Here is an 18,040-nt window from a genome sequence, read left to right as displayed (position 1 = left end):
ACTATAAAAAAAAGACTTGGATGTAATGGTAAATTGCAAAAACTATAACTAAACAGGGTTTGACAAGAGACAAGCTGATCGCTGTCTAAACACAAAATCGGTGAACACCATAGGATAACAACAAATTGTAGGACAGTGTCAAAAACAGGAATAAAACTGAAACAAAGTCACATGTTAAAACATCACACTGTGTCACATGCTCAGAAGACAGATATGAGGAAAACAGGATGCATCAAACAGGATATTTATTTGTTGGAAAGTTAACATCATATATAATAGAAAATATATTCTTTAAGCACTTTTCAACTAGATTCGCAAATAGGAGAATTTAATCTAAATTATTAATTGTTATTATAAATAAATCTGAAGTGTGTTACTTTACAGCATCTTCACTTTTTCCATTTGTTTACATTTATTGGTCTAGACTAAAATCAGCATTTCTTTCTTATACTACATCAAGAAATAGCCAATAAACAGCGGCCGTCCATTACACCCAGGAGAGCTGAAGCTGGTTGCTTTCAGTTTAATTTAATTAGCCTGTGTATGTGATTGTGAGTAATGCATTTTAATTGCTGCTTACGATTACGTCAAACAACAACGCGGGCTGGGTTTCCAGTCCAATTTCATGCTCTTTAATGTGCGTACGCTAATTTATTTATATGCTTCATTCATCTCTTGCTCTCTCCATCATAACCTTATGCCATGCCCTTGTGGCTCTAATTGCAAATAATCAATTGCATTATTTGCAACATAGAGAAATCCAATAAAGAGCACATCCACTTATTCAAAAAGAGAAAAGAGCAGAACGTGTGAGTTTCTTTGTGGCCTGCAGCTTAAAGCTTGTAGACGGAGCACCCAGGCTCCTTAATGTAGTTCCAGGGCATCGATATGCAGCAGCAATGCGGTCACTCATGCATCGCACTAACAAAAGAAGGTGCTTTCACAGAACCTTAAATGACCTCCAGGAAAAAAAGAAAGAACCAAAGAAGCAGAGAGGATGTGATAACTATAGATGTAAAGGATAAACAGGAACGGAAAACAGAAGACCTAGAACTGGAAGATCATTGCATGATGTCCCAGTGCTATCCGCATGTACAACCTCAATCCCAATCTAAATAAAAAGGACACAAATAAACCAAGATGCATTTGAAAGTTTGGTTTTTCTTAAGCTGCAAACCAGAAAGAAAATGCACCTTAATAAAGACTCCTACTCCAAAAGTAGTCTTTTAAGTCAAAGATGTAATTGACAAACAGTCCACTCCAGTTTCACTGTTTCATGCAGTGTTTTGTTTTCTTTGGTTTTGGAAACAGCATCATAAAGTTGAAAAATGGCTTTTCAATGCCTGGGTTTTACTACATGCTCCATACAGTCACAGCTTGACCACCTCACGCATGTGAAGAAAACACAGAAATGGCTACGAAAACAAGACCTTGCGACTCCCCGTCGTAGCAAGATGTGAATTCATGAAAGTCCTGAGGTCAAGGTCAAAACTCATGCCAACTTCTTTCAGAATTTTTTCTGCGAGAAACCTTAAACCCTACACCTAAGACTGTAAAGAAAAAGCCTGTGACATAATTATGAGCCTCTTTTGAAATGCAGAATATTTTTTTGTTATTTTGCGAGACATCCATGGTTCTGTGAAATTCAATATTGATTAGCGCCGATGCGAACTGCACAGCAAGCTGTCGTAAAACAACACCAGCCCGGACTGTGGGAGTCTTCCTGTTAGCGCAAAGATGACGGCTGTGCGGGTGAGTAAGCTCTGATGTTATGCAACCGGGTCACTCCGCCACCGCAGACAGTAAATAAACCAAGATCGAGTACTGATCTCCGCCATCATCCGGGCTCATCTTACATCCCTGATCTGGGGATTGGAGAATCTACACACTTAATGGCATAAATGAAAGTCTATTTGGGTCAGTGTAAAAGAAACATGAAGCAAGGACTTGCGCAACACTCCTGACAAGCATTAAAGCGTACTGGAAACAAAAACGAGCGTGGGGGAGGGATATTTTGAGACAGAAAATTTTTCTATACTGTATGCACCTATTACAACACCAAAATCTTCATTTAACCAATAATAGGACATGAAATAATTCATTTGAAGCCACTTTTACCCCTTTCTTGTGAAATTAACCATCAAGCTACAGCGTGCGCATATAAAACACTTATCACTTTTATCTCCATCACTTTTGACCATACCAAGCAAAATACTTTAGCGTTTAAACAAATACTACTTGACATTAAAAATTGTTATACGTTTGAAAATAGTTCTCATTGTACCTATATCTACTCAAAGCCATTTTTCAAGGTTCATAGCCTTTTGTTTAAATGTTGACCTTTCGCATCTTAAAAAAAAAGAACAGCTAATTTGTTAGTGCTGGCTATTTTGGAAAGCGTACATCCAGCCCAAAGACATAGCATTAACGCTAGCATTAAAACATTTGGAAAAATTTGGGGGAAATGGAAAACATACTCCCTTCAGTGTGGTCTCATTTTCTTCCCTATGGGGGAAAATTATGTGGGTAATTTAGTTAAATAGCATTAGCGATAGAAAGCGAAACTTGATATGTGGTAATTACTGTTAACGTTATATGACGTAAATGTAGCGCAAGACCTGAAAGTACATTGTATTTGTTAAGGTTTATATATATACACACACATGTCAACATGGATTTTTACACTCTCCAATAACACAATGGAAAGTGTTCTATGCTGAATTGCACCCACTCCCCGATATCTTATAGAGGGTGTACTCCTTCCTCACGTTTCGATCTCTAGCTGTATTCATCTAAGATTCTAGTCTTGTGGCTTGCATTTTGTCTTTATCAAACACAGCAGTGGCATTATCTTTTACAGTCGGGGTGAGAAGCACACGTGTCCATCACCTCTCCTCACGTCTTCTCGTTCTCTTTTCACAGGATTACAGCCTGATAGACAAAAGCAGTGTTAGGTGAAAAAGCTTTATTACTAAAGTGTTTGGCTTCTCTAGTTCTGCACAGGAAGGACCTGTGTGTGTCTTATTACTCTGTACACCATTCTAGTAGTGAGGAGAAATTGAGAAATCGCATTTGGCAACGTTTTTTCATGTGATGCAATATACGTTGTGATCCACATCCACAAATTAAAGAGCTGGACACCAAGTCATACACACACACACACACACACACACACACACACACACACACACTTTTTCAGCCCTCCTGGTGCGACCTTTGCAACCGAGGTCTTTGGATTTATGAGGCAAGGAATTAGATCTATTGCAAACTGCCACGCGTATGATTTACAGAGTGGTAGGTTAACTGCTCTGACCCAGTGACAGAGACATGAGTGAATTAAACTGATGGCCTTTCTGTTCTGGGAGCATCTTCTCAAGTCTGTCCAGAAAGGTGACAGCGAATGGGATCTAGGAATAACCATCAATCATTTCGTAACGCAATAGCCCAAATAGCTCTTACAAAAGCTATGAGCTGAGACAGAAAAGCCACACAGCCGTCATTGTCATCTGGCCACTTCAGTGAATCGAAGGACGGTGACGCCGGAAACATGCACTCATAACGCCGTGATCCTGAAAACATCACGCCTACATGCTCAGCCCCAGGAATGCACCGTTTCCACCGCGTTTCCACTGAACTATTTATCGCAGGAATAAACTTGGTCCATAAAAACAACACAATGGTGGCGAAACTTCGCGGGAAACTATGGTGCTAGACTTGAAGGAAAGGATCAGCAGTTTTGGGGCTGACAATTAAAAAAAGCCACAAGCCAAGGAATTTCCTCTGCTCTGGAAAAGTCAGACAGCACTCCTGTGCTACAGGTACAGTATGTCTTCTCTGTGTGAGTTGCACCTAACAAATGGAGCCTAAATAGTTTAAGGAATAAACACTACAGCTCTTAATGGATTCAGATAAAAAACGAAGGTAACAAATGCCATGTCATTTGAAACCTATATATAACCGTTCTCTCTTTGTCTATAGCTTTCTCTCTCACGTAATGTTTCTAATTATGTCAGCTCTCAAAAACAGGAAAAGGACTTTCTCTGTGTCAGCAATATATCCTATTTCTGACTTACAGATTGAAAGAGTCACAGCTTTTCCTTTTGCTCGACTTTCACTCGATCGCATCGCACACACAAAAGGCTTCATAAATTGCAGAAATTAAGGAAACATAATAGATCATCTTTCTATCAAGTTCATCAAGATACACCGTGATTGTTTACAAAATTGTGGTTTATTGAAACCATCCCCGAAAAGGTAAAACGATACCCTTTTGCAACCTTTTAGTTATAACTAATGCACTGTGGGTAAAAGGTAGACTTTCATCCTAATCAAGGATCAGCCTTAAATTTACAGATCGGTTTTCATGATTTATTAAAAACACAGAAATGAAGTGTATTCCACTTACTGAGGTCACTTTCGTTCATCAAATCCAGCCAAAAGCAACCTGGAAAAAAACTGATTCCTCCTATAATATTGCATAACATGAAAAAAGCAAAACATGCTTGTTGTCTCAATGTTTGGCTAAATAACAAGCAATGCAAGTTTATCTCACCCAAAATCTTTTCTGTATGTGCATCAAACTTCGAGTTCTTAAGTACACTCAATTTGGTGTTATTCCATCCCTAAGATTCGATCTTCCAAAGCTGGAAAGAAGAATTGTACTGGAACCTGAATTTGTAAATGCGGATGATCTGTACTTTCCTTCCTATTAATAAGCACATTATCTAATTGGATTTGGAAACACATTGCAGAAACACCAGGTTTGTGCAGTGGGGATACACCCAGGATAGGCTGCCATATGGGTAAACACACATGAGCAACCCCCTAGATACCTCACCCTAAGGAGCAGTTTATCAATGCCGCCATATTTTGGGAGGTTGGAGGAAACCTGAGAACCCTGATGAAACCCACATGGACATGGAGAGAACATGTGAAACTTTGCACAGATTGGATTGGACTTGGATCTGTTTATGCAAAAAAAAGTTAAATTTGGGGCAAGAAAAAAGTTTTGGGGTAAGATTATTTGTCTTGTAACCTAAATGCAAAACATAGAAGAAACATATCATAAGTAGAAATCTGTCGAATTTTATTTTATTTGTGTGTGTGACTCCTTGAGAAACACTGCATATAATGCTAGATCAGCACAAAAGGGAAACATGTGGAACACATCAGGCAGATGTGAAGTGAAATGCTGCATGTAAAGAAATTAGGCTTCTCAGGGGGTTAAATTTCAGCCTGAGCAACATGGTTTCATAGTATGGTACTCAGGAGACGTGTTCGCCTCACAGGAAATGATGGACCATTATGACTTTTGGATTCGAACGTACCGTATGCATGTAAATCAGTACACGTTTTTTTAAATTAAGGATGAATGTGTGTGCATTGTGGCAACCAAGTAAGTGGAGCTCGGATGACTCACCATGTGGTAGTTGACGATTTCATGAAGGCTCTCTCCACATTTCTCCAGAAACTCCTGCAAAAGACACAGACAAGATTTTATTAAACATTATTACCATCTTTTAGGAGGACATATTGGCATATTCATTAGTTTATTTTTATAACGTGTATTTTTATAGCAATTCTGGAGGCAGGGATCAATATGAATGAACACACAACTTACAGAGATCATTTCCTCCTTGCAGTGGTGCGACAGGTCACGAATGCCATTGATAAGGAGTTTATTAGCATTGGTGTACGCCCGACCGGCCTCGATCATTCCGCTGCACAGCTTCACCAGCTGATGGAGAGAACGTACGAGAGACGTCACAAGGTTTTTAACGTTGAGGCAGTAGAGAGGAAGGAGAATTAGGTTTGACACAGAAATTATAGCATTCCTTAATGTGTTTGCTCCCGGGGCACTCTACAATTATCACCTCACAGCGTGTGCAAGCGTTTGCATAAACACCGACCAGTCGATGCTAAATAGGTGCTAGATTGCAGTGTGGGTTAATACACATGCACACACACGAGCACAGCAGGAAAGGCTGTTCACACAGACATGCTCACATACAGGTTATGTCAAAGGCAGAAAGCAGCTAATTTGTAACAATGTGTTTGTGAGATGTAGTGGAATATTTTTGAAGTTTTTCTTTAATAAATTAATACAAACAAATTATTTATTCTTAAAGTTAAAACTTTAAGAATTTTTTTTGTCTTCAGGATAGAGCATTTTAATGAAAAAAAAAAACATAATAGTAATAATAATAATAATATTAATAATAATAATTATTATAATTATAATCCTTCTTCTTTTGGATGCTCCCATCGGGGGTCGCCACAGCGAATCATCCAAAATCACTCTGCCATCTACATCTGCCTCTTTCAAAACAACCACCTGCATGTCTTCCCTCAACACATCCATAAACCTCCTCCTTGGTCTTCCTCTTTTCCTCCTTCCTGGTGGCTCCATCCTCAGCATTCACCTACTAATATACCCCTCTTTTCCTCCTGTTTGGTGGCTCCATCCTTAGCATTGTTCTACCTCTGCACATGACCAAACCATCTCAATCACCTTGTCTCCAAAACGTCCCACATGTGCGGTCCCTCTAATAAATCCTGTCCATCATCATCACTTCCAATGAAAATCACAGCAGCTTCAAATCTGCTACCACCAGCTCCACCTCCTGTCTCTTTGTCAATGCCACTGTCTCTAAACCATACAACATAGCAGGTCTCTCCACACTCTTATATACTTAGTAATAATAATAAGAATTTGATCAAAGAAGAAGAAAATATCTATTTATCCATAAACATATATGTATTTTTATTTTTCTGAAGAAAAAAAAGGAGTTCCTCTGCATCCCCCCCTTGTTGATTTTGGTTGTAGAAATGACTCATGAATCATGTATCCTGAGTGCTGTTTGAAATAACAACCATGCAACCACATGGGTTCTTCATGTTTGATAACTTAGAAAACCAATAACAGACCACCGCAACCCTGTATCTGATTTTCATGATTTAAAGGCAGGGCTTTCATTTTTAGAGCACATTCATGAAAACTGAGCCCTTCGATTAGCTCGCAGAATCCTGATTACTTCGGCACTAAATCTTTCTTGACCACCGTCATGGTTGTGAATCAAAACCAATTACACTGATGTCACTGCATGCAATCCCTATACATCCCTTCTTCTTATAGACCTATAAATGAATAACAAGGACAGGATAGTGGGAAGCTTTTAGTGCGCCACCTGTCTCTTCACAACACAAAACTAAGAGCTGACATTCTAATCGTGTTAGTGGGAAATCGGAGAGTTTGAGACATGACGCATATGTAAGCATGATGGTCGGTGTGTAGCAGGAAAATGCTGAAGAGACCAAGAAGAAAGGTAGCAAGGAAAGCATAGGAAATTGATGGGGTAGTTAATGGCACGTGCAAGGGAATCAGATTAGGCATACGATCAATTAGGCATAGATTTGCGTAATCGGGATTTACACTGTCCAAAGCTCTTCTGAAAGACCCAAAGTTAACTCTTCTCTACTCTGATCCGCACTAAGCTGCTGCAATCTGAGCTAGGATTCAAACCCCTACCTGACTCTGTGCATTTACAAATCCGATAATATCTCACACACAGCCTTGCTTTTTATTTCCTTACACTTCAAAAAGCTCCGGTACTTTCTAAAACAAATTTAAATTAGGTTTCCCTGTCTTCCATGCTGTATTAATAGCAAAAGTCTGCAAAATTTCGACCGAATGGTTGCTGCGATTTCACGTGCCTTGTCGAGTTTGGCCTCGATGTCGACCACATCTGTCTCCACCTCATCGATGTTCGCTCTGAAAGAACAAAAAGAAAAAAGAAAACACAAACATTCTTGTTAGGCATCATCATGATACTGCGAAACAGCTGTAGCTGCATGAGGCCTTGCTTAATTCATAGTGAAACTCTTCAAATAATAACAAATCATGATGAATTATAGTCAAGAGAATCTGAGAAGAGAAGAATTAGATGTAATTAAACCCTATATCTCCTTCTATACAGTTCCAATACAGTGAAGTATTGTAATTAGTGCTATACATCAATAAGAATTAGACCAAGTGGTGCCATGCATGAAATATAATATATATATAATAATATATGCAACACACTTACACAAATGCAGCTCTCATTTCACTCTGTTCAAGTAGCCATTACTAAAAGCTTTGTGAACCCAAACCACATACTAGTAATCATTCTATTTATAGAAATGGTTTGTTACAAAAGATTTTTAAAAGCTCAGCTCAGATTCCATGCTTTGCATCTGACAGCCAGACTCAAGTGAATTCCTCAGCATTCAGTAGCTACCAGAACACAAAAACATCACCACATGAGCAAAGAATGACTCAGTAGCTTCTCACTGTAAGCATGCGGTTAAACATAATTAATATCAGTCGATGTTGGGAGCAGTCGGACCTCAATGGATAACGCTCTGGAGGTAGTGTTTAGAGGATTGTTAGACTTCACAGCTGCATGTTGTGTGCCAGTGTTGTAAAGCATCTTCCAAATAAATATGAATCTTTTCAAAATTCCATCACAGATATAGGAAACCTAATGGAAAAGAAGGTAAATCCAACCAAACAAAATGTCTGGTTTTACTGAAACTTTTTACAATAGTATCTGATAATGTGTTGGGTCTAGTGATCCAATGGACAAAATTATATTGGCATTCAACATTAAATGAAATTAATGATATTAGCCAAAATATACGTTTGCTATAGGACTGGACTAACACACACACACACACACACACACACACACACACACACACACACACACACACACACACAAACACACACACACACACAAAAAAAACCCCGCACTGCTGTTACACAAAATGCCAAGACCTAAAAACAACAAGACATATAACAGGTGAAAGTTTAGTGTTTACATTTTATTACAGACTTTATGTGGGAGGTAAGGCAGTGGCTAGTTAAACCTGCTGGCTAGGTCCAGGACAGGTGTTTAGCTTGACCTATGTTCTTGGCTTATGTTCTAATTATAGTATTTATTACTACCTGGAAAGAAAAGTTTGATTTAAGTGTGAATTTGTGACACCTAGACTTGATGCACTCTGTTGGGTATTAAGTTATTTGATGAATTCTTTATATTTTTTTACTTTCCTTCTTTTTTACTGATTGTACTTTGTCTAATTATGGCTCTAAGTGCTCTCTAGCCCATTTCTTGGTTAATAAGAAGTGACTTTGAGATGTTACATAATAAAATTTTTGGGATTGCTTTTATAAATAAAATAATATTTAACTTAATATTTAACTTTTTTATTTTTAGACTATTTCATGTGTCAATGGAAGTAAAATGCTGGTTACTATGGTTTAGGATATTTTCTGTTCAAACGCATATTTAGTGTGTGTGAATTTTGGCTTCAGATCTACAGTGTACCTAGTTTACAATTAACAGGAGCAATGACTTCCATCCACTTTTTAATACAACGCTGCAAATAGTGCCAACACCTTCTGACAGAATCTCTCTAGCTCTTCACTTCAAATCAAGCGAGGCCACAGCTGCCCTCATTCCACCCCCTTGACTCCAAAAAGTGCCCTTCAGTTTACCTTAAATATGGAGGCACACATAAAAACACTTACAAAACGAAGGAACTTGTGCATTCAGGGGTCGGCTTGCATGGCAACTGTAGGGCATAGTGTGGTGGCGTCTCCTACCTTTAAATGCACTTATAGAGTCATGACTGATCAATAATACCCAGCTAATTCTCCCAGCTTTACTGTATAAATTTAGCTATTTTCAGATTACGGATAAACCCTTCTACTTTTTTTTGAGCACTGTGCATAACTGCACAGTGGGGTGTGAAGGTTAAAGCAGGTCCCTTTACTCCTAAGTGCACTAATTATCCACACAGCATGAACTCAAAAGTCAAGACTCATAATGCAACTTCTACCTTCAGCGGAAATCTGACTAGTGGACGTCTATGGAAAATAATAACCGTAAATAAAATCACTAATTCCTTCCATGCAAGGGTGACTCTAGGGACAGGGTAGAGAATGCATAGTTCTGTCCAATGCAGCACTTCCAAGAGGTGTGGTTTTGACAGCGATATTTTGGCTAATTCCCCATCAAAACCTGAACAATCTGGGCTCAATCTAGGCTAAAACATTAATGTGTTGCAATACTGAAAAAAACAAATCCTTGCTCCCAGCTCAAGTGGGATTTTGTAGTTGTGGCCTTTGCTGGTTTAGCTTTGACATCCAAGACAGCTGAGAATGAGAGGGAAAAGTGGCTTGGAATGCAATACGACGTCAGTTTTGAGACAAGGCTGCATGGATGTTGCATTCCCGTGATTTTCACCTGACTTAGCATAGACAGCTGATCTCAAAAGACCTCCCGGATTCTCAAAATGACATATCGTGGTCTTTCAGTCAAAAAACAAGTACAATAGTTTCAATAGATTGCACTGTATCACAGGTACAATACAGTATTAATGACATAATAAACAAGCTTCAGTTAGTTCAGAATGCCGCAGCAAGAGTTCTTACTAGGTCAAGAAAATACGATCATATAACCCCAATCTTATCGTCCCTACATTGGCTTCCTATTAAGTTTCGAATAGACTACAAACTACTGCTACTCACTTATAAAGCACTAAATGGTTTGGCTCCCATGTATCTATCCAGTCTCTTAACACGCTACAATCCGTCACGCTCCCTGAGATCTCAAAACTCTGGGCTTCTAGTAGTTCCTAGAATAGCAAAGTCCACTAAAGGCGGTAGAGCATTTTCACATTTAGCTCCTAAACTCTGGAATAGTCTTCCTGACAGTGTTCGGGGTTCAGATACACTCTCCCAGTTTAAGTGCAGATTAAAAACATATCTTTTTAGCAAAGCCTACACATAACACACATCACACACATCACATCACAACCTTGTGCTCCAGAACATCTGATCACATGCACATTATCAACTTGTGCTGTTAATATCATGAACAGCAGCTACGCTAATTCCTCTCCACTGCTTCTCTTTCTCTCCCCATCCCGAGGCTTCCTGAGGTTTGGCCAGCTCCAGTCACGTCCCACCTCGTGAAGATTATGGACCTATGGATGATCATGGAGAAGTAGATGCCGAGTGTTTAAAGGCCCTGGCATGGAGAAGCTGATGCTGGATCTATGATGATCACAAATTGTTCTGTATTGTTGAAAGATTTATGACCAAACTTTTGATGTCACCCATATGAGGATGGGTTCCCCTTTGAGTCTGGTTCCTCTCAAGGTTTCTTCCTCATATCATCTAAGGGAGTTTTTCCTTGCCACTGTCGCCACGGCTGCTCATCAGGGACAAACGCACACCATTCACCTTCACTGTTGTTTTCTGTAAAGCTGCTTTGAGACAATGTCTGTTGTGAAAAGCGCTATACAAATAAACTTGACTTGACTTGACTTGACATAATGGCCATATGAGGTCAAATGAAATCTAATTGCACCTTTTACTATATGAGAACTGAGCTACACATTGATCTGCACCAGCTGTTGGCTGAACCACACAGATCATGTTTCACATCTATGGCCTGCTCTAATGCTGTAAGGAGGACACAGAGACCATAAATTTGAATTTGAAAGGCACATGCCTGTGTGAAAAGCTAGCAAAAGGACAGAGGGTTGACGAGAATGATGATGGTAATCATGTGCAAAGGATCTCCAGATTGCATCTCTGCTTCGAGCGGCATTGTACAGCTTCTCAGACAACCGAGAACAATTCTTAGCCCCATGTGTCTATATGACATGAGGCTTTTTCAGCTCATCTAAGGCCAAGGCTGGCATATTGGTTTAACCCAATAGACGATACACAGTATTCAATTGACTTTTTTTCTTTAAAATATAGATAAGATTTGATTTGGCCTTATGTGTATAGAGGTAAAATAAAATTCTAAATGTAAAGATACCATGTAAATGTATAGTTACCATAAGTGTTATTTTAATATCCAATCCATTGTCCTAACATTTTGTATGTGATTCATTTTATCCCAAAAATTCTTTACACCCAGAGATATCAAACGTACACACATCCTTCATTCAATTAGAAGTACAGATACTCATGTTTTAAAAGACTCTGGTAAAAGTTGAAGTACTGAGTAAATAAGTAAATAAGTTTGGGCTCTGACATGTACTTAAGTAAAAATTATCCATTATTACTACCTGTTTTAGTGTCACGTTGGTAACTAATAACACGTGGCTGTAATCTCACGGCATATTAATATATTAATACGAAATTAGAAATTTTGTTATTTAATGACTGTATCCAAGCTGAACAACCTCCATATAGAACACAAGAGCAAATAAGTAGAAGATGAACAGGTGATCAGGAATGTCTCTGTTCTCAGTCAGTTTTACATCACTGACTCCCTCTCTCTCATCCACGTTAGCCCCATACTTCTTCTTGCCTTCTGCCTTGCTAGTTGTTAGCTTCGTAGGCTAGCCTAAGTCTGTAGTGCCAGGAAATTATATGTGGAAGGTTAAAAAAGCCATGCAATGACAAGAAATAGGTTGATTATCTAAAACTGCATGCAATGAGAAGAACAAATATTGATCATGTCACCAAATAGATTAAAACCAAAGTAACGAGCCTGTTCGGAAAATGTAAGAGGTAGAAAGTATGATATTTGTGTAAAATATTTTAATATAAGTGAAAATGAAAAGTTGTCTCAAAAATAAATAGTGAAATACCAGAAAAATCTACTTAAGTACAGTAACAAAGTATATGTACTTCATTTTCTTCCCATCTCTGTTTGCACCCTATATAACATATTGTGCTTGTGTTATATTTGAACTGTTTATGCTTATATATATATATATATATATATATATATATATATATATATATATATATATATATATATATATATATATATATATGCTTCTGCTAAATGCTTCTGTAAAGTCAAACTAATATGGTAAAAGAAATACATATCTATTAATAATTACATATTACAAATCAATATTATTTGTGATTGCATTTTCATTTATTGTTATATTTTTAATAGAAGAAATGAAAAGGCAAGTCTTCACACAATTCTTTTTTTACTTCTCTGCTCTGCTGACCAGTGTTTATTTTTAAACCTCCTAAAAGTGCTCTCTGTCTGCTTTATCACAAGTTTGTTGGTGGCCCCGACTAGCATGTTTTTACAGGCTGTCAGAAAGAGGGAGGGAAAGTATTCATGTGTCCAGTCTCAATGTGAACCCTATGAGACTGATGCAAAATATCCGAATGTCTTTTAGAAAAACATTTTTCATTTAAAGCAAACAGTTTACTTATCACTCAAATCATGCTTTTGTAATTTCTGTTTTGGACAGACTACATAACTAATTCCCTTACTCTTTCCACTTAATTAATTTGGCGTCGACGTCCTTGACCCTTTTTTAAACCGAACACACACATGCACTGTTTATCAGCCCTGCCCCAAGCAAGATCTAACCTTCGAGTCCACCCAGAAATGCACTGTTCCAGTGCCAGCTGCATGTATCCTATACATCCTCCGTATTGGGAATACCGGGAAGCTGTACTGGCGTGGTGCGAAGGCAGAACACCTGCACGTGGTTAAAATGCAGCGTTGTCTAGTGTGTACCCGTATCCGAAAGGCCGCTGGAACACTGACAAAGACCGAGCTGTTAGTAAACGACCTCGATTGGCTAAAACAGCGGCTGATTTCATCCGCCTGATGACTGGAGCCTTTAGGGAGAAGGCTGAGCATTTTGCTGCACATCAATCTATATTCACATGTGCCTGCTCTTTACAGACCTTTCTTTATGAGCAGGCAAAACAAAACTGAGTGCCTTTATCTAAAAAAAAAAAAAAAACCCACACAGAACAGTGAAGCTCTTTTTTATCAGTAGGCAATGCAGACTTGTTTAGAGAGAGTAAACTGACTGGTATAGCCAGTCAGCAAAGTAACAATGTACTTCCAGAATATGCAAGCCAGGCTTTGTAAGGCAGGGTTTACCGTTCAGTTGTTGCCACCTACAGATGTATTGTAAAGGTGGTTTCTTCTGTGTTTACAGGCAAAAAATAATACATGACTACACATAACAAATAAGCCGTGAGGTCATCGGCCAGGTGTGGTAAAAAGCACCTGAATTAAAAAAAGTGTTGGGGTGAGAAGAAATAAATAAAAGAGTAATGGTAGGGTGTGTGTTAAAGCGAGAGTATTGTCCAGCAATGACGATGAATGAATAGCGGGAGGAGTAGCAGAGAACGAGTGGGTACTGGGATAGTGGTTACACCTGTGTATGTTCAGAATAAGGTGTATTTATAGGTTGTTCTGTTGCTATGAGTGTAACCAGAAGTGTTGCCTACCAGGGTTCAATAACATGATGCAGCAATTTTTTATCAAATCGGCTCCCATCATCACAGTAATGACATGCTATTACATTTACCTACAGATTTCCTGTCTATATTTTAGTGAGACAAATAACCATAAAGCTGACAGAACAATTGGATCTTCTGGCCTTTTGTGTGAATATCCTTGAGAGTGTGACTTTATTTATACATGATCATTTCTGTTCTATGCATTGGGTGTTGTTCCTCAACAGTCAATCAGTCGTATTCAAACCATTTGAGGTCTGAGTGATGAAAAAAGATCATGTCTTCCATATTGTTTTATCAGTAAGGAATCATTTAAACAAGGTGAGAGGAGTTGCGATTGAGATATATACATATACATGGGGTATATATGGGTAGAAGAATGCTCAGGATGGAGCCGCAAGGAGGAGAAGAAGAAAAACGCCAAGGAGGAGGTTTATGGATGTGTTGAGGAAGGACATGCAGATGATTGGTTTGAAGACTTTATATTGTCTCATAAGTTTACCTGTGACTTCCAGAGTTTAGGTAAGCTGTATGTATAGGACAAATGTCCAATTCTCAATATTAGTCATGCACTATATAGAACTTTTCATACAGTCACCTGACACACTTGGAAGGACAGTAATCACACATGTGGTTGAGCATATTAGAAATAGAGACATTTTTATTGACCTGAGTATCAAATATGCATAGACCTCAGTGTTCAAATTTAGAAGAAAATGCCATTTATAGTAAGAAGAGGACAGGAGTCTTCCCTTAAGGGTCTGGAAATAGTATTTTGGCTTTGCAGACGTGCTTTCGGACCAAAGTGGATTCACAAAATACCATTGCCTCTGAACATTTCAAATGTCTCACCCCTCACATCACCATCTATTTCTGGGCACAGAAATAGCACTTGAGCAAGAACAGGAAATAATACATCCAACCAAATTAGCAATATGGAGGTGGTTACTGGCATATACTGGCAAGTTTAATCCACTTATCTTTCACCTAAAAAGCCAGCAGAATTTCAATCTTTTTTGATACAGATATCCAAGTGTTTATATTCCCATTGCTCCTTCCCAGAGTAACATAAAAAAAAAGTGAATCAGACAATTTTATCGGTAAAATGTAATCCCCATTGTTCTCCCCAAAGTTACTCAAGCCAGATGGAGTGCATAATGCCCACATCCTGCCAACTGGCCAGCGATCAGACGTGTGGTTTTTTATTTCCATTTGCAATGCAAAAAAATCATGCAAAAAGAGGAAAGGGAGAGAATTCAGCCAAAGACTTCTCCAAGAAAGACTGTATTTACTGATTTGTTTTGTGTGTCTGTGTTTTATCGAGAAAACAGGTTGCAAACCTCATGGATAATGTTTGTTCTAAAATGTTCATCACTTCCTCTAAATGTTTTAACACTTTTCGACATCATTCAATTGATCATTCTGTAAAAATAAAAGGAATATTCTAAGCCAAATTTCAGGCCTGAAATTGGCCTGAAATGAACTTCCGGCTAAAGTCCAGTGTCCCTGGCATAGGCCCAGTACCCTTTCTTGACCCTGATATGAACTAAAGATCTAAAGAGCTTGAAAATGAATGAATAAAAACCATTCAGTGTAATTAGATTTTATATATTAGAAGTATTATTCTCATAAATGTATCTCTAAGTGAGAAATGGTGTAGTTACTTTTGTCAAAAATGACAGAATTACTCTGATATATATATATATATATATATATATATATATATATATATATATATATATATATATATATATATATATATATATATATATATTTATATACTGTAATCTCTCCACAAGTCACACCACATCATGAGGCAGCCATCAAAGCTTTTACCAATTAACGTCACACTTTCTGAGTTCACTGCTACCACAAAGTGCAATTTCACAGCCAAAAACCTGCGTCACGAGATAATGACTAGGATCTGACCCATGATCCTCAGCAAGAAGCGGGGAGTCTCCCTGCTAGTTGGATTGCACACAATCTACAGCATGTTAACCACAGCAGGCAATATTGTACAGAGGAAAGAAGCCATAACAGATGTTTCTCTTACACTGAGCAAATGCAGTTAAGTGCCATACCAGAAAGCACAAAGAGTGAAAAATCGGTTTGCCATCGATCATCTAATGACTATTACATCCAGGCAGGATCCATAGTTAAAAAAATAAATGCCAATGCTTTTGTAACATGGCATTGTTGTAGGAGAAGAAACAAAAAAAATGCAAAGTTTAGAGTCATCCATCAGCTATGACTCACCTGTCACTGAATTAACACAGTTTGAAGTGAATGGAGGCATGCTGATGATTGTTTGTACTTTTCCATGTTTAATCATAGAATGTGGAGTAAAAGAAGCAAAAATCAAGTGAATCTTACCAAACACCCTCCGCCTATTTGTCTATGAGAACCTGTTCCTGGGTTGTATGCAAACAGACTGAACAGAAAAGATAAGAAACTAACAGGGCCCAAATGAGATTTACAAAAATGGATCCCTCAGGAGTTATGTATTTAATTGAGGGATAGCTGGGAGAAAAACCTGACTGAAGTGCCCAGGCTCTGACCATGCTGAGATCTAGTCTGGTTCATTTTTGGCTTTAGACTTTTCCTTAGCAAACTGGTTAGGGGAAGAAAACAGCACCTTTTCCCTAAGCCAAGCCAAGAATAAAGTCTACTCTCCCGCATGATTTCTAGTGCATAAAGAACAAACCCTCTACTTGTATTATACTTAGCATTTCCCCTATTCCTATTTTATGTAGTCTTATACAACTCAACCCATATCCATGTAGTGTTTATTGCATCATGAGACCTTTAGAGACGTGACAGGAGATTGCATTAAATCCTAAGGTAGGTTCCACAACCCCAATGGCTTGCAAATCTTGGTAATTCCGCAACCTCGGATCCGAACTGGTCATCACCAGTTTGCACAGTTGTACTGCTTTCTCGTCACATGGCATGCTGTGTATGGCTGTGTGCTGACGCATTCCTTTCCTTTCTGTAATTGTGCTAACACTGTTAGATATGTAGTTTTCTTACATAAGCAACCTTGGAAGCATAAAAATCTTTTTAAACATCCAGAAAAATTTTTTTTTGCACATGTATTTCTGGTTTTTGTCAGATATGAAGCAAAAGCATGCAATTAATAGACAGATTAGCTTGTCAAGCTGGGATTAAACAAACAAGTCTACCCTTGAGAATGTGGGAGACGGAAATATCTATGGTTGTGAGATGAGTGGGACTTCCAACGTTGTCTCCTTTAACCCATTCACAAATGTCTTCTGCTCTTCACATTTTTAAAATGTGTTTCTCTAAGTAGAACTTTTGACATAATATGTACAAAGCCTGGTTTCTGTTTATTCAAGTTCATTAAGTGCAATTTTTTTAATTAGATCTTCACAATGTAATCGGACAGCGAGAACACATTATTTACACATTCTGTTGCAGAATTCACACAGGGATTATTGGGATCATGTCATACACTGTGACAAGTAATATTTTTAAAAGAACACTAAAGTTGTGCAGTGGCATAAAAGGCTTTACTTAGATAATGCAATGGCCAGATGTGTGAGGGATTTAATTGCGCATCAGTCTCGTTTTGTTTGAGCGTCCCTACCTCTTTCAAATTAAACACTCGAGAGTCCGGATGCTCTCCAGACAAACGCATTTTACAAGACGACCACTGAGCCAGAATTTCTCATGGCTTATACAAGACGTTGGACCTTCCCCAACTCCACACTGATGGCCAACAGA

At 38.3% G+C, this 18,040-nt stretch overlaps 1 protein-coding gene across 1 annotated transcript in view; it reads right to left on the bottom strand.

Annotated features, from left to right (window-relative positions):
• Positions 1-18,040, bottom strand: part of acap3b (ArfGAP with coiled-coil, ankyrin repeat and PH domains 3b) — a 51,265-nt gene that overhangs the window by 18,700 nt on the left and 14,525 nt on the right. The window contains exons 2-4 of the mRNA XM_083534095.1: positions 7,714-7,771; positions 5,621-5,737; positions 5,420-5,473 (exon numbers count right to left, since the gene is read on the bottom strand). Coding sequence (XP_083390221.1) covers positions 5,420-5,473; positions 5,621-5,737; positions 7,714-7,771 — 229 coding nt within the window. The remainder of the gene's footprint in view (positions 1-5,419; positions 5,474-5,620; positions 5,738-7,713; positions 7,772-18,040) is intronic.

This window comes from Silurus aristotelis, assembly GCF_946808225.1.
Source record: "Silurus aristotelis genome assembly, chromosome: 28".
NCBI classification, from domain to species: domain Eukaryota; kingdom Metazoa; phylum Chordata; class Actinopteri; order Siluriformes; family Siluridae; genus Silurus; species Silurus aristotelis.
Note: the sequence above shows the minus strand (reverse complement) of the source record. Positions and strands in the feature narration are given on the sequence as shown.